The 20,644-nt window shown below is 38.6% G+C and overlaps 2 protein-coding genes and 1 long non-coding RNA gene across 3 annotated transcripts in view; all 3 read right to left on the reverse strand.

The window, feature by feature from the left end:
• Positions 1–5,237, reverse strand: part of LOC103470733 (uncharacterized) — a 50,549-nt gene extending 45,312 nt beyond the window's left edge. Inside the window, exon 1 of the long non-coding RNA XR_534524.2 lies at positions 4,397–5,237. This is a non-coding gene — a long non-coding RNA (uncharacterized LOC103470733). The remainder of the gene's footprint in view (positions 1–4,396) is intronic.
• A 5,023-nt stretch (positions 5,238–10,260) lies between these two features.
• Positions 10,261–11,509, reverse strand: LOC103470732 (uncharacterized). Its single transcript, XM_008419374.2, has 3 exons — positions 11,423–11,509; positions 11,259–11,338; positions 10,261–11,128 (listed from the first exon to the last, which is right to left on the reverse strand). The coding sequence occupies exon 3, from the start codon at positions 11,114–11,116 to the stop codon at positions 10,283–10,285; it is 834 nt and encodes a 277-aa protein (XP_008417596.2). The 5' UTR covers positions 11,117–11,128; positions 11,259–11,338; positions 11,423–11,509; the 3' UTR covers positions 10,261–10,282.
• Positions 11,510–13,010: 1,501 nt separating this feature from the next.
• Positions 13,011–16,796, reverse strand: LOC108166554 (uncharacterized). Its single transcript, XM_081610939.1, has 3 exons — positions 16,695–16,796; positions 16,221–16,269; positions 13,011–13,831 (listed from the first exon to the last, which is right to left on the reverse strand). The coding sequence occupies exons 2-3, from the start codon at positions 16,260–16,262 to the stop codon at positions 13,109–13,111; spliced, it is 765 nt and encodes a 254-aa protein (XP_081467065.1). The 5' UTR covers positions 16,263–16,269; positions 16,695–16,796; the 3' UTR covers positions 13,011–13,108.
• Between the last annotated feature and the right edge of the window lie 3,848 nt (positions 16,797–20,644).

Below are 20,644 nucleotides of genomic sequence, written 5' to 3' on the forward strand. Positions count from 1 at the left end.
TGTTTAATGCACTCAGCTCTCCAACTTTCTCCACTGCAAAAAACACTAAATCTTAACAAGTATTTCTGGTCTAGTTTCCATAATGTCTTAGTACACTTAAAATAAGACAAAGCTAACTTGTAAGTAACTTTTTAGGCAGATATATCAGCTTGTTTTAAGTCTATAATTCCTTAATATTGATTAGAAAAGTACTACTTCTATTGGCAGATTATTTCACTTAGAACATGGGAAATGTCTTGTTATAAGTGAAAGAAAATCTGCCTGGTATGTTTTCCGTCAATATTAAGGAATTATTAACTTACAAGTAATTGTAAAGTTACTTCCAAGTTAGTTTTGTCTCATTTAAAATGTACTAAGATATTTGCAGTATAAACTAGACCACAAATGTGTTTCTGCAGTGCAGCATCAGACCGTCACCAAGTACAAAGTGTCCAACTCAGTGTTTTAAAGCACTTGACTCTGGATTATCCTTTACAGTTTTGTAAAAAGTTAACTTTGTGTTGTAATGCTCTCTAATGCATCTACAAACAACTTCAGTGTCTAAAACACGACTGCTGCTTCCCTGAGCAACATGAACTTTGCAGAAGGAGAACATGAGCAGCAGAAAACTGCAGCAAGCACATTTCCTTTGATGAACACTTGTTTCATTTGCCTGGGAACATCTGGGAAATCATTTATCCAGGGAAAAGGGTGATAGCTACTGTGGGTGCCTTGTTATGCCAACAGCAAAGAATCCTGATGCAATCCATGTGTGGCTTCTCCTCATCCTCACTGCTCTGCACAGCAACGCTGCCACATTCGGCTCGCAGCAGAAACTGTTAACCGCAAAGGTTCTGCAGTTTTTAACTGTGTTCAATCAGTTTATTTAATGTTTAAAAACACTCTATGGATGATCACATGATATAAATATGCCAGATTTAGGCTAATTTTCATCTGTAGTCCCTTAGCAGGTTGATGGAAGAGATTGAAAGATTACAGTTCACATACAGACCTGTCATAATAACAAATGCTGCTGGATGGTAAAATGTCCCAGAAGTTATTGTGTGAACTATAATATTGTTGTTGTGAGATTATTTTCAGCAAATTTAATGGTGAAAATAGCATAATAATTCAAGAGCACATTCTCAAGGATCAATAAACCTCAATTTGTAATGAACATTTATATCTGGAGCTGGAAGACATTTAAAATATCCAAAAGAAATAAACAAAATGACAGAAACGTGCATAAAATTAATTATAACTTACATTAAGGGCCAGTTAAGACCAGGCTGAAGACTTTTATCATCCAATTTTTGGTTGAAAGAGAGAAAAGAAAACAATAATAAATCATGCAAATGGAAAATGTTGAACTTGTATAAATTTATTATGCATTTAATTAATTTACTGCTTATTAAGACAGACCTAGTTAAATGTTCAATTGTTGAACCAAAACATAATTTTGTTTGTGTTTACTCTTCAGAGAAGTTTCTGCTGCTCATAAAACTGCAGCTGAACCGATGAAGAGTTTAAAAAACGGAAAGAAAAACCTCCAGCAGAGATTAATGCTTCATTCGCTCCCATCCAGTTTCCAGATCCTGCAGCAGCTCTGCCTGGACGGCGTTCCTGTTCCCCCTGTAACCCGCTCGCACGGAGACGGCTGCAGCGTCATCCCATGATCTGAGGTAGCCGGGAGCAGCTGGCCCCGCCAGGCGCGGCGGGTCTGGGCCGCTCATCAACCAGCCCGGCCCCTTCAAATCCTCTGAGTTAACTTTTATGGCAAGTGTTTATGCAGGGTCAGGCACATTGACTTACATTTTGCTTTTTATGCAGCCATGAATGAATATAATGTGTCAGATGGAAATGTGTCTGATTTTTGGAGACATTTTCTTCCTCAACTGGTTTTACTGATTTTTTTAAATTTAATTTATTTATTTTATAATGATAGTCACAATTGTTAATAATATTTCTGCAGGAAATCAAATGTCATTTTTTCAGAGCAAGAAGAATGAGTCAATGTCATAATAACAAATATTAGTGGGCGATAAATTGCCTCAGTAATTATTGTGATAAACAATAATATTGATATTTGAGCAGCAGAAGCAGCGAAAGCAGCAGAAGCAGCGAAAGCAGCGAAAGCAGCAGCAGTCACCAGCGCTGATTTGTGGTCACTTTCCCATCAGCTGAGTGATTCAGTGAGCTGCTCTGCCTGCGTGCGTTTGGTCAGCCATGTTTACACAAGCTGCAGGGAGCTGCAGAGCCGTTAGCGTTAGCGCCCCTCAACCCAAAAACCTGACTAAAGATCCAACGGTTGGAAATTATCTGGATTTTTGTTCAGAGAGCTTTAAAGTGATTAAATATTAATAAACTGGAATATACATTTATATATGAATATATATGACGTACATGCCATGTGTCACTTGTTATACACTCAAAATTTAACAGCAATAGTTTAGAAAACAAATGTTTAGTTAGGGAATATTTATTTAGGTCACTAAATATTTAGCTCCAAACTAAATATGTACTCAACAACTTAAATATTTATCTTCAAGTTAAATCCTTAGTTCAGAAGCTGAATATCTGGGTAATAAACTAAATATTTAACTCCAATACGTAGTTTCTTCAAACTAAATATCTTAAATATTTAGCTACAAAATAAATAGCTACACTATGTAATTAGCAAGCTAAATATTTAGTTTCATACTAAATATTAAGGTAGCAAATTTAAATATTTAAAATAAATATCTAGTTAGCAAATCAAATATTTTTCTTACGAACTAAATATTTGGCTTGCTAAAATATTTAGCTTGCTAACTAAATATTTAGCTCAGAGAAAAATAGTTGAAAGATTCAGATTCAGGAGTTTATATAGAAGCTTCAAAGATCAAGCTTTTATTTTGGTAGTCCACTTCCACTTATCGTCAAGTGAATTTGGATATTAGCTAAATATTTAGCTCTGGCCTAGCTAAATATTTGTTTAGTAAACTAAATCTTTAGATTACAAACTAAATACTTAAGTTCACCTTTAAGTTAAATATTTACTCTACAAACTAACTGTTTAGTTTGTAAACTAAATATTCAGCTATAGCTTGGAGCTAAATAGTTAGGTAGGTTGAGAACTAAATACTAAATACATATTTTAGAGCAAAATATTTAAATTGGATTTAATAAACATTAAGTGACATTTACAAACGAATGATTAAGATAAAAATATGTTTACATTTTTTTCTCTCATGACAGGCTACAGTAAATAGCCCAAATTATTGCTGTTAATTTTTAACAAAGAGCCCATAATACCTGCTGAGGAGCATATATATATATATATATATATATATATATATATATATATATATATATATATATATATATATATATATATATATATATTCTCAGCAGCATCTGCAGTCCGATTTTTTCCACCATATTTTCCAAAGCCAAACTGAAGCGCATCTTAATTGAATCACTGACTTGTTACCAAGTCTCTGCTGCAGCTGTGTAGCTCATCGTGGAGGTCGCCGTCTTTACAAGGACCCCCAGAGACCACCCGGGTCGCTGCGTTGCTTTTATCCCATTAACCCTCTTTACCTGGGGGGGGTGAAACTCATCATCTTCGTCATTTGACTCCTTCATCTCCAAGGGAGAGGAGGTGGAGGAAGTAGAGTCAAAAAGGCCCAATGGGGTTTGGAGTGTCATGTGGAGCAAATTAATGCATTTTACCAACGGTCTGATCAACTTTTAGGTTAAATGATGATGCTGCTGTAAATGTTGTTAATTTGTTTCCTCAAACATTTGAATTATGAATCACAAATAAAACTGCAACTTTTCCATAAGCTCACGTTGCTTCATTTTCTCGCTTTATAACAAAGAACAGAAAAAAATGAACAAACTGCGACACAAAAGATTGTGTTGACTTAAGTTATTATAAAAAAATGCTATATATGTATATCAAATATATGCCTCTAATTTACGGTAAAATACCGGCAGCCATAATTTTACCGTAGTGTACAAGACATTACGGTAAAGTATTTTGGCTACTGTCACTTTAAATGGATCTTTATTTGGGCAATATTTATTTTAGATCTAAAAACAATACAGTAATAATACTGTAGGTTTTGTAGTTTTTATAAATTTTAACAAAATATTGTCACAGGAATGTCGTCATGTTGTTCCCGCCGCAATGCATTCTGGGTAGATGGCGTGTAACGGTCCAACTGCGTGGCTCCTCCAGCCAAAACAGTGATGGAAACGTGATTAAGCCGTTTAAAATTTGAACCGGAGCAAATGGAAATGGGTCGGAACATATAAATCCGAAGAGGTGATGAAGATGAGGAGGAGCAAACAGAGGAAGAGGACAAAGATGGCCGTAGGAGCTGCTGCTGCCTTCAGCTTCATAATGAAACAATGAATGACGCTTACTTACCTCTGGTGATCCTGTAAGTACTTCAACAGCTCTGTGTCCGGCTGTTGCCGAACCAACACTTCGTTCGGTGTTGCAGCGGTTTCACATTCAGTACCAGATCCATTAGCATTTCCAGTAGTAGTAGCTCCCATTAGCGCGGCTCGTCTTTGGCGTTTCTTCTAGTGTCCGGTTCGGCAACATCTGTGCTGTTTGGAGTTCGGTGCGGTGGTAACAGCGACACCGGACCTCCGTGGGTCCGGTCGGGTCGGTGATGTCAGTACCGCAGGCCGTATAGCTCCTGTTAGCATCTCAAAGAGCGTCCAGCTCCGCCTGTCTCAGCAGCAACACAGCACTTAGTGTTAGCTCGTTAAGCTAACGATCACCTGTTGGGGCCTTCGTTGGTTCTGCTGGTATAAATGGGTCAAAGTGTTTGGAGAAATGTCCAGGGTCCAGATTATGTTCCTATCCGGCTCTCGCACTGCGCTCTCCTTTCTTTCATGTGGGAAATTATCCAGATTTGTCTCATTTTTTATTTTTTTTTTAATTGGAGCCGATAGCGACACCGTGTGGCATTATCTAAAATTACACCAGTCAAATGCAACATGATAAACAACTAACTGGGGTAAAGTTAGCCTTCCTGTGTTAGTCTGCGGTACAGAATGGACCTGATGACGTCATCAACCCATCGGTGAAAAAATGGCGACCTCCATGATGTGACAAATATAACAAAAGGTGTACTTTTTTTAAAAGTCATTATGAGTTTTGGCGCATCTCAAAGAGCATTTTTTTTTAGGTAGGAAAATTGCAACGTATTTAGGCCAACATGTTAACCTGGATCCTTTTAACAGTTCAAAACTATAAACTACGGAAAATTACTAATTAGTGGAAAATAAAAAACAGGAAGTATGATAAACAGCAGCATTTTATTGTAAAAACATTTTACGATAATATTAAAATGTTTAAATTTTATGTATTAGTTGCTTATTTATTGTTCACCTATTCGTCTTAGCAGCACTTTATGTTTTTGATCGATAAGTTTTGTCTTTAACATCCATTGGTTGAAACTAGAGATGTGCCGATTGATCGGTCACCGATCATAATCGGGCCGATTTTCGTGAAAAAGTGCATGATCGGTGATCGGCGATCATTGGCTCTTGTTGCCGATACCGATCACCTGCATCTCATTTCTCAGCCTGCCTGTGCAGCTGGTCTCCTCTTTCCTTCACACTGCGCAAACGCGCAGCAACAAATCCTAAGCGATGTGGAACTATAACGCACTGAGTGAATGGGGACGTTTGCGTGTTGCGGCGGAAAATTGAAGCAGGTCAAAATGCATCAACACAATGAAGCTAATACGACATAAAAACAATGTTATACTTGACGGAGTTTGGCTACATCGAGGCTCACTGCAGTAAAAAAGACATATGGAGGATCAGATAGCAGGTAAAGCAGCGCACAGCTACAAACACTCACCTGGATTAGCATGACGGTCAGAAAGCTAAACAAATAACCCGCAAAATTATTTAAGTCTTGGAGCTGCGATGTAAGACGCTGGTTCTGCTCTCGCTGTTGAACCGCTGCTACGCTACAGGTAGTAATATTTCACAGACGGAGCGCCGCTTCTGCTCCACCTGGTAGTGACTCTCACACCGAACCTCTGCTTAAAGCTGCAGCATCTAAAATACATTTTACATATTAAAACTTTCGCTGTCCTAACATGAGACAGATAATCTCTAAAAAAAATAATCGATCTCCTCCCTGTTCTGCATAATTACTCAGCTCAGTCAGAAACAGCCACTCAGAACTAGCAGTAACCAGCTAGCCGCCATGCTAACAGGACATTTTCATTCAGTAACTCAGGATTGTTTATTGTAATGGATCCTGTATTTGCCTTTGAATGTAAAGTTTTATACTTGAATCTTTTGGCAATGTTGAGAGGTTTTATTTTGGCTCTTTGCATTATTTAGCCTCTTCAGAGCCTCCATATGTTATCAGTCTGTTAAAGATAGTTTTACTGATAGCAGGACAATTTGCACAATGCCTGTTTGTTTAGTTTTCTTCTTGGAAAAAGTTATTAAAAACAAGTTTTTGTTTTTAGGTGAATTCATGGTTACTTTTTCCATATAATGTAACCGGTAGTGTTTATGATTAAAAAAATAATAATAATTATGTGATCGGTATCGGTGATCGGTATCGGCAGGAAAAACCGGATCGGCACATCTCTAGTTGAAACAGGAATTTAGTGCAGCGTCTTGTACATAAATAATGATCTGAATATGAAAACGACGTTCTTTCTGATCGGACTCAGTGTTGGGTAGTAACTAGTTACATGTACTTGAGTAAAGTTTTGTTGGAATTCATTCATTTTTGTCGCAGTGCAGAGACAAAAACTTCACCAGGCTCAGACACACATCTGTGGTTTTTGTTTCATAAGTTTTTCATTGGAAGAAACTGATTTGGAAAGAAAATATATTTGCCTGACTGTTATTTTTTTTATTTGTATGAGTTATTGTTTCTTTTGTCTCCAACATCCCCAAAATTCCACTTATTTTGGTCCATCTGATGTAATTTTTAAATATTAAATGATTGATAATTTGATTAGCTACTCAGTACTTGGGTAAAAATCAAATTCTTTTTTATTTGAATAATTGTACTTTTTTGGTACCCCCTCTGCTCGTACTCATGGCTCAGATGAAAACAGCGGTGATGTGGGATGAAGAGCGGACAAAGAGTCATCATCATGCGTCACCCCGACACCCTCCAGGGAGCCCGGCGTTTTGTTACGAGCCCGGCAAGTGAAGCACAACGGAACCAGAACTGCTTAACGATGGGCTTCGTACATATGGACCCTTTTAGGAGCGCTGCAAGCCGTAACACAGGCTTTGCTTTTCTCATCAGTTGGGTCAGTTTGTAGGAAGTGACTGGCTTTGTCGTTCTCCCCGGCGCAGTATTATTCTTTGCTCCTTTTTCCTAACAATACCACAAGATAGCCTGATGTAATGTAAAAACGGCTCAAATTGGACCTTTAAAACTCTCTAACCTCGGCGTAAACCTCCCGTCTCAGAGGCCAACACTCCAGGCGGATGCCCAGAAAGAATGTGAAAAGACCCACTTTAAATGAAGCCATCAACGTGGCAAGAAGAGGGAAGAGAAAGGGCTTTTATGATTTCCTTTGAAAAATTGATTCCAATTTATAAGGGTGTCGTATACAGTTCCCTCTCTTAATACTAAATCTTTCAGGCAGAAGCTTTTAAAACTTCAAATGCAGCTAAGATCGGCTTTCACGTGCCATGCTAGAGCCTGTATAGCTTTCCTTCCTGTTCGGCTAGGCGTCGCCGACCTGTTTCATGGATGAGGTGGAGCTTTTTTTATTCTTCCAGGGAAGAAATCAGAAGAGCAGCCCGTAATAAAAACACCACACACGCCGTCTGGCTTTCCCATCAGCCCTCTCTTTACGCACCTCATTGTCACTTCCTAACAGGCTCTTACTTCCCTGAAATGCCGAGATGTGATGATCATAACATTTGGTTGGTTTTCCTTTACTTTAAGGTAAATGTGAACCCAACAGGCTGTTAAAAACTGCACTGTTACACTTGATAATGTTCAGTTTCCTTCAATACCAGGGCTGTGAAAAGTACTTGTCCCAGTAGGGTCTTCACTTCCACTAAAAAGCTCAGTTTTAGCTTTTTTTTAAATTAGCTGTCTAAATTCTCCCTAGGTGTGTGTCCTGTGTGTCTCTGTGTTGCCCTGCGACAGACTGGCGACCTGTCCAGGTGACCCCGCCTCTCACCCGGAACGTTACCTGGAGAGGCAGCAGCTCCTCCCGACCCCACTGAGGGACAAGGGTGTAAGAAAATGGATGGATGGATGGAACAATTAGCAAAAGACACTTAGCTAGTTTACTTGAAATAAAATTTTTCCAGATAAATCCTAAACCACAAATTCACTTCCCTGTTTTGTAAACTTACAGTTGAATAAAGTGGATCTATGCTGACGTTTTGGTTGTTGACTGTTTTAAATGTCTACCACAAATTAGCAGAGCTAATTTCTAGCTTAGAGCTTTGGCTGTTCTGTAAAGTTCGACATGTTTTGGTTATTTACTGTTAATTAACTCTTCAAGTAGTTGGATGTTTATAATGCTCTTATTTTGAAGTGGAAGAAGACTATTTACACATTTCTTCCTGTTTCATTTTCCTTCTTTCTCCCCTCCCATCACTTTATTTCAAACAAAAACATCCATCCATTTTCTTTCACCCTTGTCCCTCAGTGGGGTCAGGAGGTGCTGGTGCCTCTCCAGCTAACGTTCCGGGCGAGAGGCAGGGTCACCTGGACAGGTCGCCAGTCTGTCGCAGGGCAACACAGAGACACACAACCATGCACACACACACTCACACCTAGGGACAATTTAGACCAATTAACCTGACAGTCATGTTTTTGGACTGTGGGAGGAAACCGGAGTACCTGGAGAAAACCCACCATGCACAGGGAGAACATGGAGACTCCATGCAGAAAGACCGGGGCCGGGAATCGAACCCAGAACCTTCTTGCTGCAAGGCAACAGCTCTACCAACTGCACCACTGTGCAGCCCCAAACAAAAACAACATTCAGGAAAACTTTTTTTAAAAAATAGACAGTAGAGACCAAGATATAAACATAAATACTGTGTCCAGTAGCGTATTTGTGCACATATTCTATGATAGTATATGTTATAAATCTGCTCTTATTCCACTAAGATTTTGCTACAAAAAGATATTGACCACAGCTTATTTTTAGCTTCATGGGACTTAATGGGAGGACAGTCCAGCTCCTCTTTCATCCAACTCAATTCATTAAGTTTATCCATCTCAATTTACAAAGTTTTTATAACTTAATTCATTAAGTTTAACATGACAAATTTAAGTCACTCTTGCTCAATTTTTTTCCTAATTCAAATCTCTTTGATTTAATTCTACAGAAAGTCAACTCAAACGTTTAAGTTGACTAAAAAACTAAACGTAATTTTGATAACGTAATACAAAATTACATTATCACAGCTAGAACTTAAATTATTGTAAATGAATGGTTTTAAATGTTGTTTTAGTTTTTCAAAGATCCTGTACAGTGAAAAATTAATATGTAGTAGAACCAACTTAATTTAATTGATTCAACCGGTAACGATTCAATTACGTTGAGCCAACTTAATTTGTTAAGCTGGTGTAAAGTTGGTTCAACTTAACTGAATTGCTTCAATTGTGTAACAAGTAATTCAATTAAGTTGAACCAGCTTAACAAAGTAAGATGGTTTAACTTAATTGAGTTGGGAGATCATAACATATTGAGTTGGAAAGAACTCAATTTACTAAGTTAACTTAATTTAGTTAAACTTAATTAATTGGGTTGGATAAGCTTAATTGATTCATTTGTTACCAATTGAAGCAATTCAATTAAGTTAATTAATTGGGTTGGATAGACTTAATTGATTTATTTGTTACCAATTCAATTAGGTTAATTAATTAGGTTGGATAAACTTAATTAATTTATTTGTTACCAATTGAAGCAATTCAATTAAGTTAATTAATTGGGTTGGATAGACTTAATTGATTTATTTGTTACCAATTCAATTAGGTTAATTAATTAGGTTGGATAAACTTAATTAATTTATTTGTTACCAATTGAAGCAATTCAATTAAGTTAATTAATTGGGTTGGATAGACTTAATTGATTTATTTGTTACCAATTCAATTAAGTTAATTAATTAGGTTGGATAAACTTAATTGATTTATTTGTTACCAATTGAAGCAATTCAATTAAGTTAATTAGGTTGGATAAACTTAACTGATTTACTTGATACCAATTGAAGCAATTCAATTAAGTTGATTTAACCAATTTCTTTTTAGAGTGTAGACACTTTTTATGTTTTTTATTATTTAGAAATACCAATAATCAACCCAGTATTTGAGGGTGCCTGTTCTATACATCTTCAAAAACGTATTTGCGATGCCTCTGATCACATCTCTGAAGACAGGCGGCTGCCACAGTGGCTCTGCTGCTGGTTCTGAAACCAGCTGGCTCTCTCCATGGGTTTCCTCTGCAGATGGCTCCTGGTTCTGCTGCTCATGGATCTGATCTTCAGGCTCAGACGGTCCAGTCAAAGCGTTCTTCTCTGTTGGAGCCTTCACTCTGGCTGGACTGTTTCCTGAATTGTCTGGAAGCTTCTTGGATTCTTCTTGAAGCCCCAGTGGACTCTGCATCCCTCGGAGAAACTTTCTGTCAGTTTCCTCGAGTTTCCTTGACTCGTCGTTCTTCTGCTGCTCCGTCAGGAACAAGCATTTCCTTTTCATGCCTTGCAAATCAGCCAGGAGACCTTGAAAGTTCCGGACTTGTTCCTCCAGAGCCTGATAGTGGAGTTTGTATTCCTCCTCTTTGTCTCTCAGCAGTCTGGTCAGAAGTTGCACTTCGATTTCCAAAGCCTCGTTTTTCTCCAGCAGGAAGGCATTTACGTTGACTGAGATCTGCAAATCCTGGTCTTCCTGCTGAAGCTCTATGTCTTGTTCAAACGCAACTTGTGTGCTTTGCACAAGTTGCGTCTCCGGAGCCTTGTTTTCGTTGAGAAGAAACTGTTCCTCAGACTGTTCCTCAGAGAGTGTCTCGGTTTCATTCAGGATGACGCGCAGCTTCAGTGTCTGCGGAGCTGCGGTCTGGTCATGGAGTTGTATGATCTCCTCGTACTCGGGAGGAGAAGGCTTTCTGTTCTCGGTCATTGTTGCTCTTTTCTGTCTCGACAAATCCAATAAATGTTCAACGTTTTTCTTTGTTAGGAAACGCCTTTTTGTCTTCCAAGACGTTTGTTTTCAATCTCTTGTTCAGAAATGATCTGCTTGTTCTCTGGGTAATGATTCTTACCTTGGAATTAAGGAATGCAGCTTTGTGATGTCACAGATGAGAGTGTGATGTCACGAACTGCCACTGGCTCAGCAGAACAACTGCAACAAACCGCTTAAGTTTGAATAAAAACTATTCGCATTTTCTATTTCAAATTGTGAAACAAAAAAAACAGAACTGCTCACCTTTTCTTTATGCATCCCAGTTTGCGCTCAGAGCTCAGCTGCTGTAAATTAGGCTGCCGCCACGTGTCCTGGTAACCATGGCAATGGTCCTTGCTTGTAGCAGCACAAGTACCATATTTTCCGCACTATAAGGCGCACCGGATTAAAACTTTTTTTCATATATAAGGCGCATAGAATAGACACTTCAGTTTGGGTTGCCAATTTGTTCTGTACTCTATTATTACACATCCACATTTGTAAAGAAGTGGTCCGAGTACTTTATATAGTAGGCTGCCCCAGTCATTGTTTCACTCACGGTGTTGGTGTTGCGATATTGTGCCCAACTGCCTTGTGGGTAACACAGACCAACCGACACGCTGTCTCTGTCTCTCATCCCCCGCACCCACAGCTTTAAATGTATATGGGCTGGTCCGTTGGTAGCCCTAGTCGAAGCACTGCGGATGAATTTCTAAAGCCACTTTGTTGACATAAGGAATGTCAACAAAACAGTCCGACTCCGGTCGGCGTGGACCGACCGGAGAGCCTTCTGGGCCGGGGCGTCGTGGCCGGACGATGGTCACCCGTCTCCGTTCGCGCACAGCATGTTGGTGGAGAACGTGGTGCTAAATGACCTGCAGACGACCCGATTATCAGGTAGGTAGGTCAGTCAAACTTTATTAACAAACCAGTTTTTTGACAACTATCCCAGCATGCACCGCGTGCTTCTTCTTCTACGGGGGAAAATGAAGTCGGCGGCTGCTTACCGTAGCTGCTAGACCTGTTGTGGCTCAATATTGGTCCATATATAAGGCGTACCGGGTTATAAGGCGCTCTGTCGGCTTTAGAGGAAACTGAAGGTTTTTAGATGAGCCTTATAGTGCGGAAAATACGGTACTTCTAATAATCATTGTATATTTTATTTAAAAGGTGGTTTTAAATAACTGTAGTACAAGGGTTTCATATAAAAATTATTAGTGTATAACATTTTTAGTTGTATTTTAGTTTTTTTCTAGTTTCACAATTTAAATATATTATTTTTTAGGCATCTATTAACACTAAAGGACAAAAATGAGTCTGCTTTCCTCCTCTTTGTCGCTCTGCTTTCTGGTCAGCTGACTCCCGAGGCCTAATTTTTCTCCATTACATACATTTCTGTTTCAAGTTCTCTCCTTTATTTCCCTCAATTACTTCATTTATAACAAGAAATGTACAGTAACAAAGTAAAAAGGACAGTAGAGAGTAAAATTACTATATATATATATATATATCTTTGTATATATATATATATATATATATATATATATATATATCTTTGTATATACGTATACCAGCAACCTAACAGGTAGCTGGTATATGTATTGTGTGTGTATATATGTGTGTGTGTGTGTGTGTGTTATGATTATAACCAGAATGTAATGTAGAATAACATAAAATAATTAGAAACAAGTGACAAATATAACTAGAATCACTAAGGAAGAACAGAAGTGGAAAACAAGGCAACATAGAACAATGTAAGGAACACCAAAAATGACAAAATTCCATAGCCAAACTCAAACAACCCCAGATCCTGACACCATCTTTGTTTTTGCTACAAAAAAGGATGACAAGACCATTTTTGCATGCTTGTTATTATTATTGATATGTTACGGACAGCACCGACTGTTGTCACCGTAGTGACAGAAGACAGGAGGAGAGAAAGAAGTTCCCTCACATTCCAGATGTTGCTGCTGTCTTATGTGGATCAGGCTTTTCTCCAGTGTGGATTCGCTGATGACGTTTCAGCGTTGAGGAATTTTTGAATCTCTTCTCACAGTGATTGCAGCTGTAAGGCTTTTCTCCAGTGTGGATTCGCTGATGACATTTCAGCATTGAGGAATTTTTGAATCTCTTCTCACAGTAATTGCAGCTGTAAGGTTCTTCACCAGTGTGGATTCGCTGATGACGTTTCAGCGTTGAGGATTGTTTGAATCTCTTTTCACAATGATTGCAGCTGTAAGGTTCTTCACCAGTGTGGATTCGCTGATGACGTTTCAGCGTTGAGGATTGTTTGAATCTCTTCTCACAGTAATTGCAGCTGTAAGGTTCTTCACCAGTGTGGATTCGCTGATGACATTTCAGCGTTGAGGATTGTTTGAATCTCTTCTCACAATGATTGCAGCTGTAAGGCTTTTCACCAGTGTGGCTTTGCAGATGACTGTTAAAATCACTCTTGTGAATGAAAGCCTTTCCACACTGGTCACAGAGAAAGCACTTCTCCCCTGTGTGAATGCGTTGATGAATTTTCAGACCCTTCTTCCATCTGAAACGTTTCAGGCACTTGTCACAGCGGTGTTTTTTCTGCAGGCTCTGGGTGGACTGAACCTGCTGTCCATTGCTGGGACCATCTGAGGCTTTATCATCACGTCCACCTGGGTTTGTGCAGGTTTGGTTCTACGAAGGGAAGTACAGTAATTATAGCCAACTGTAAATATGATACACAAACACTTTGATAGCCAACAGCTTTACTTCTTTGCAAAGATTAAAAACATCCTAACACATCTCCCTGTTTAGTTTAATCAAGTGCAAGAGAATAAATGAGCCTTTCTCTCAGGTAGACTAGAGGTCTGGAACCTGTGGCCCCACCAGTGGCTCTTTGGACATTTTATAATGGCTCCTAATAATGTGGTTAAAATGCAGAAAAATCAACTGATGGTCTTTTAATCAAGGCATAATCACAAAAGTACATTTTAATAAAATAGTAAATGAACTTATATAGCGCTTTTCCAGTCATTTTGACCACTCTACACTAGAGTCACATCCACCCATTCGCACACAAACACTCACATTAATACATCAGTAGGGGTTAAGTGTCTTGCCCAGAGGTACATCAACATGGACCAGGAGGAAGCTGGAATTGAACCAACAACCTTCGGATCACAAAACAAACACTCTACCCACAGAGCCACAGTCACCAGCAGAACACAACAGGATAATTGCATTGAATTTCCACAACAGAAGGAAAAGTTCCAGTTATGTATTTTTTTTTATCTTTTTCATGTCATTGAGTTGAAAACTATCCCATAATTTTACTTAATTTTCCACAAATATCTTCTCTAATATGAATGATTATTTGAAGGCAGATTCAGGTTTTAATTTTTACATTAAACCTTTTTAGTAATTAATTTATTATTCAAGTGTTTTATGATAAATAACCATTTATGAGGACAGGGATGTCCGTGAATCCGGGTGGAAGGTTCGTTCCTCCAAGCAGCGGGTTAGTTTCTGCAGAAAACAGACTTTGCAGCTGAAGCGGGAAGAGCTGATCAGGTTCTTGGGGAAAGGTTATTGTGTGATGATTTGGGCGGGGTAGTCTCTGGATTAAAACCGTTGTTGGTAAAATCTCTCATCGCTTTGGGAGTTTTGCAGTCAGATGTTCTGAGAAGTGTGATCTCAAAGATATGATTTATTTTTCCTCGCCGACTCTTTTTGTGCTGGTTTAATCCTTCACATACGAAACTAGGGGAGGTTTACGAATCATGATTCATGATGATTTGTTGGCAGATTCATTGAGAACCCAAATACAGAACAGCGGAAACGTGCAGTGAATTATGTAAAAGGTTTAATAAACTGACCAAAAATCCACAAATGACCAGGGCAGACTACAAACAAAAACCAAAACACCACAGATAACCAGAGATGAGAACATGGAGAGGACGTGACAGGAGGAACCAGCGAGGAGTGACTGAAGAAGAGGTGCTTCAGTCCTGGGAGGCTGAATGCTGACAGGAAGGACCGGGCTAATGACTAACAGGTAGCTGGTGTGAGGGGAGAGAGAGAAACTGAGGGGGATCAGTGGCGACTAAATGAATCTAACATAAAGGAGAACTGAACCAACGAGACATGATGAACTAGAAGAACTAACAAACGACTGAATTACAGAAACGAGACGAATCTAACCAAAGTAAAGAAACGTAAAATACTGAAACGAGAATATTTAAGAAGGCACCAAACCAGAGTAAAACTAAAACCAGCTTATCAAAATAAAAGAAGAGGAACTAAGAAACACAGAAATAAGCAAAACCCAACCAAACAACTAGATGTTTGTCAAATTAACATTTGTGGCTCTAAAAAATGTTGGTTTTTTATCTGGACTGAAGGCAAAAATGGTTTCAGATCGCTTTTGTTTAAGCTTAAAAACATTTGGGTTTCGTTCGGTCAGGTCACAGGTCACAGGTCAAGAAAGAGACATACAAGACCAAAAACCATGCATACACACACACACACACACACACTTATAGTAATTCTGTGTATATAAGATGCATATATTGTTTCCATGGAGACGAGTTGCTTTTATATTTTAGATCTTAATATAACCATAGTTGTAACAAATGACTATATTTGTTATGTTTTGTTTTGTAAATGTCTTTTAAACCAAGCTGCATTCGTACCTGTGTGCCTCTGTGTATATATGAGCATGAGAGCTAAAGAGACAGAGGAAAACGCAGAACTATTTATTCCCAACAGGCCCCCTGTTGGGCTGGCAGAAATATCCCCCCACATCAGTCACTAGATGTGGTGCATATGGATCCTGAGATAAAATATGGAGGCCGTCGTAGCGCCGTGGCCCCCCAACCATGTCTCTGGTAACGAACGGCCTGCAGCCCTCAGTGTTTTCAGAAAACCCAAATTAAAATAAATGTGATGTTTTTGAGGTGTGGCATGAAGCCAGAGTACCCAGAGAAACCCCATGCAAGCACAGAGAGAACATTCAAACTGGATGCAGAAAGACTATTAGAGACAAAAAGTAGCACTTAGTTTCCCACAAGTCTTAATAACTAACCTCTTCCAGTGATGCCTTCTCTCCCACTCCAAGTTTCTCCATTTCAGATCTGCATAAAACAAACATTCATAATATGTAAAATTGAATTGACAATATTTGCGCAGCAGTGGCAACAGAAATAGTTGAAACCAGATATTTATTAGAGACAACCTGATTTCACACATTATGGTTTTAAAACAGTCTCAACTTCCTGCTTTATGTCATCTAGGATTAAACACATTCCCTAATTTCTCAGAAAAGTTTATTTGTTTTTAATTTAGGAAGTTTTCATAAGCTAACTAAGCATTTAAACAGATGCTTTGTAAACTTTTACCACTTTTAACAGAAACAAATGAGAATCCTGAAACAGAGGGATGATTTCTGCTTCACACGTTTAAGTCTTAGTAATGACACGATTCTACATTTTGCAAAGTGAAACATTAAACATCAGTGTGAATTATTACAAATATATGTGATAAATAAGGCTTTACTTACAGTTTCTTTGAGCCACCTCTTCAGATTATCTTTGTCATAATATTTACGTTTGACAGATGCTCTTATGGTTTCCATGGTAACGTTGTTCAAAGGGTCACAGCTCCATAAACATTTAACTCTTAACATGTATTTTTTAAAACTAAACATTCAGCCGTCTGATTATTCTATTCACACACTTTATTCTTCTGTGCACCAGAAAGTTTCACTTAAAAGTTAAATTTATTTTATTTTAACAAATCTGGAAACTTGTTATGATGCGTACAATATTGTTTCCATGGAGACGAGTTGCTTTGATATTTTAGATCATAATGTAACCATAGTTGTAACAAATGACTATATTTGTTATGTTTTGTTTTGTAAATGTCTTTTAAGCCAAGCTGCATTCGTACCTGTGTGCCTCTGTGTATATATGAGCATGAGAGCTAAAGAGACAGAGGAAAACACAGAACTATTTATTCCCAACAGGCCCCCTGTTGGGCTGGCAGAAATATCCCCCCACATCAGTCACTAAGGCCCCGTTTACACGGCAACGGGTTCGGGGGAAAACAGAAGAGTTTTGTTGCGTTTGTAGTGCGCGTTTACACGAAACCACCGAATGTTTTCTCTAACAACGGCACAGATTGAAAACGGGTTCCAGAGTGCGATGTTTCTGAAACTTACCGTTTTCCGTTGTCGTGTAAACCTAGAAAACGGATCTTTTCTTCCAGAGAATCCCCAGCTCATGCATAGTATGACGCAAAACAGCTGCTTCCTACAATCCACAGAAGAAGAAGAAGAAACTACTCACAATGCTGGCGTTACTGTTTCCCCATCAGATACGGTTCCCTCAGCGTCTCTTCACCGGACGAAATGGATTAATTAGCAACGGATTAAACTGTTTTAACTGCTGAAAAAGGTAACAGAGGACACGGATATGGGACGTGCTGGAACTTCTATTTTATCAAATTGATATAGGAATAACAGACTGTTGACCAATCCAAGGTAAAAACAATAAACAGCTTCCAGTCCGGGGCCGCTACAGACACCGTGAAAGCTCAAACAACGTGTTTCAGCAAAGTTATCCCACTTTTTCCAACTGCATAATCAGACGCACACAATGCGTGTTTTCTCACGCAAATCCACAAGCCTTCAAGTACAACTTTTTTTAAAACACATGCGCACTTTCAAAGTTTCAAAGAACCTAGCACCAACTAGGCGCAGCGAGAGCATTACACGTTTTCGATGTGGACCGTTACTGTGTAAACACAGATCGTAATTAGAACGTTATCGTGTAAACGATCCAACAAAAACGGAACAAAAGTGCCGTTTTTGTTGCATCGTTGTCGTGTAAACGCCCCCTAAGTGTGGTGCATATGGATCCTGAGCTAAAATATGGCGGCCCGTTCCTTCCGGCCGTCGTAGCGCCGTGGTAACGAACGGCCTGCAGCCCTCAGTGTTGCCGCCCCCTGGACACGTCCACTCAGACACCACTCAGCTAATGTGATACCAAGACTGAAGTAATTAAACGTAAAAGTTTAAGCAATTTATTGTAAATCATGAGAAGCAAAAGTCAGACATTCCTGCGAAAGTAGATGACGGGATACACTGCAAAAACACAAAATCTTACCAATTATTTTTCGTAAAGAATAAAGGTCATTTTATTTACATGGCACATTTTCAGCAACAAGGCAATACAAAGTGCTTTACAGGAATTAAAAGGAAATACAAACAAAATAAGAAACCAAAGGAAAGAGAGAGCAGAAGAAGAAAAAGAATCTAATGTTGATCTATTCAAAGTATATAAACTAGATGCTCCTGTTCAGAGTTGCTAGATCAGTATAAGTAAGTATCCTCTGGTCTAATTCCTTTGTCTATTTTGTAGTTAAAATATTTTAGTACACTTGAAATACGCAAAACTAACATACAAGTAACTTTTTAGAAAGATAAAGAGGATAGTTTTGTCAATAATTAATTAATGTGGAATTATTGGCAGACTATTTAACCTGTAAAAGCCTTTTTTTTCCATAAGTTAATTTATCAGCCAATAGAACTTGTACTTTATCATCAATATTAAGGAATTACTTACTTAAAACAATCCTCTATATCTTGCTGAAAAGTTACTTTCAAGTTTGCTCGTCTTATTTCAAGTGTACAACTTGGTAAGTATCCTGCTGGAATAAAAAAATAATATTTACATAGAAACCACAAAAACAGGTTGTTTGCATTATTAGCAAACATAATCTATTTTCACAATTTCCAGATGCTTTTTCGCATTTTGTGTGATGCACTGCAAAAACACAAAATCTTGTCCCTACATGTGCATGTTGCTGTAACTGAGCACAGTCACTACATGTGCTGCTGTAGTCCAATATTAATGCTGCTGCTGCTCAATCCTAATCCTGGTAAATCTTTCTGGTTCCACATCAGGCTCTTTGCCCCTCCGAGGGGGACTTCCCTGATGCGGCTCGGATCAGATCGGTTCATTTATTCATATAAACTGCCTGAATGTGAAGCCTGCAGCTGTTCTGGGCGTACAGGAGAAGCAGAACACGACGACGGAGCTCAGTTCACCTGCAGCCAATCGAAGGTAACGCCTATAACGCGGCCAATCTAAAAGCAGAAATCAGAGATCCTGATCGTCATGGAGCCGCGATGCAAAGTTTTATTAAATATTTCAAGTCTCGTATAACTTGAGGAACATTAAAGGTTTTAAAGCTTCAACAGGTGCAAAGATAAGAAAACACATCTGGGATTAAAAGGTATTTTGCTAAAATAATCCTTTGTGAAGCTGATTTTCTTGGTGGACTGTTTGGATCTGGCTTTGTGTTGCGACTCTACTGCTGTAATAACTAAACGCGGTGAATTCAGAGTAAATTCTGCTCTTCTGGGTGAAAACTGAATGCTAAAGCAGGTCCGTGATGTCACGATAACAAACTTTCCTGGACGATACATTGTCCCAGAAGTTATTGTGATGAACGATAATATTGTTGTTCGGAGATCATTTTCCAGTAATGTAATGGTAATGGCAATAAATTAAATGAATTATGAAGATTCTAAACAAAACTGAGGAAGGAGAAAAACAATAAATCATGCCCATAGTAGTTATTGAGTTTGTTTTAATTTATTATATGATTAGTTAATTTACTGTTTATTGCAACAGGCCTACTTGTGATATATAAGACAGAAAATTAAAGTTCATCAGTGTCCAAGCTTCCGCGTTACAGAGCAACCCTCTGCTGCAGCTCCTCCACTCAGCTCCTTCAGACTAGCCAGCAGATATTAGCAAACACCTGCTGAGCTCATTGTAGGAGCTACTTCTCAGAGCAACGCTGGTAAACACAGAGGTTCAGAAAGAGCAAGAGTTTCTTAAAGAGACAGTGGCCCAATTTCAAGGCATTTTTTATAACAACTGAAGGTAACAGTTACTTTATTAAGCCATAAAATGGAATTATGGGCCTTTAAAATACATAATACTGGCCCTTTAAGAGGTTTACTAGATACGTCACCTAATATGTTATGACTGTGAAGAGACTTTGGACAGAAAAATGCCTAAAATGAAATAACACTGCCAGTGTAAGTAATAACGCCTTCATTTTTACAAATGGCACAGCATCGAAATTTTCTTTAAATTATATATTTTTTATATAGTAAACATTTTAATTTACGTTACATTCATAAGGCCTTCTTGAGTAAAGCATTAAGTATGCTCCTGAGATTTTTAATGGTTCAATGGCATCCATATAAATACGGACTGTGGGAGAACCACAGTGCTGGTTCTGGTTCTGTTGGACCTCAGTGCTGATCAGGACATTTTACTGAATCGACTGGAGAGTTGGGTCGGACTCTCCGGTCCAGTGCTCAACTGGTTTGAATCCTACATAAAGAACAGGGATTTCTTTGTTTCAATCGGAAACGTCTCATCAGAGAGGTCAAAGGTCACATGTGGGGCACCCCAAGGTTCAATCCTAGGA

This window comes from Poecilia reticulata, chromosome 9 (assembly GCF_904066995.2).
Source record: "Poecilia reticulata chromosome 9, P_reticulata-male-v2, whole genome shotgun sequence".
Taxonomy (NCBI): Eukaryota; Metazoa; Chordata; class Actinopteri; order Cyprinodontiformes; family Poeciliidae; genus Poecilia; species Poecilia reticulata.

Bases quoted from the DNA above. Each gene is read 5' to 3' on its own strand.
- LOC103470732 (XM_008419374.2), bottom strand. From the start codon at position 11,116: ATGACCGAGAACAGAAAGCCTTCTCCTCCCGAGTACGAGGAGATCATA.
- LOC108166554 (XM_081610939.1), bottom strand. From the start codon at position 16,262: ATGGAGAAACTTGGAGTGGGAGAGAAGGCATCACTGGAAGAG. The intron at 13,832-16,220 runs GTTAGTTATTAA...TTCCCTTCGTAG, and splicing joins AGAAGGCATCACTGGAAGAG to AACCAAACCTGCACAAACCC.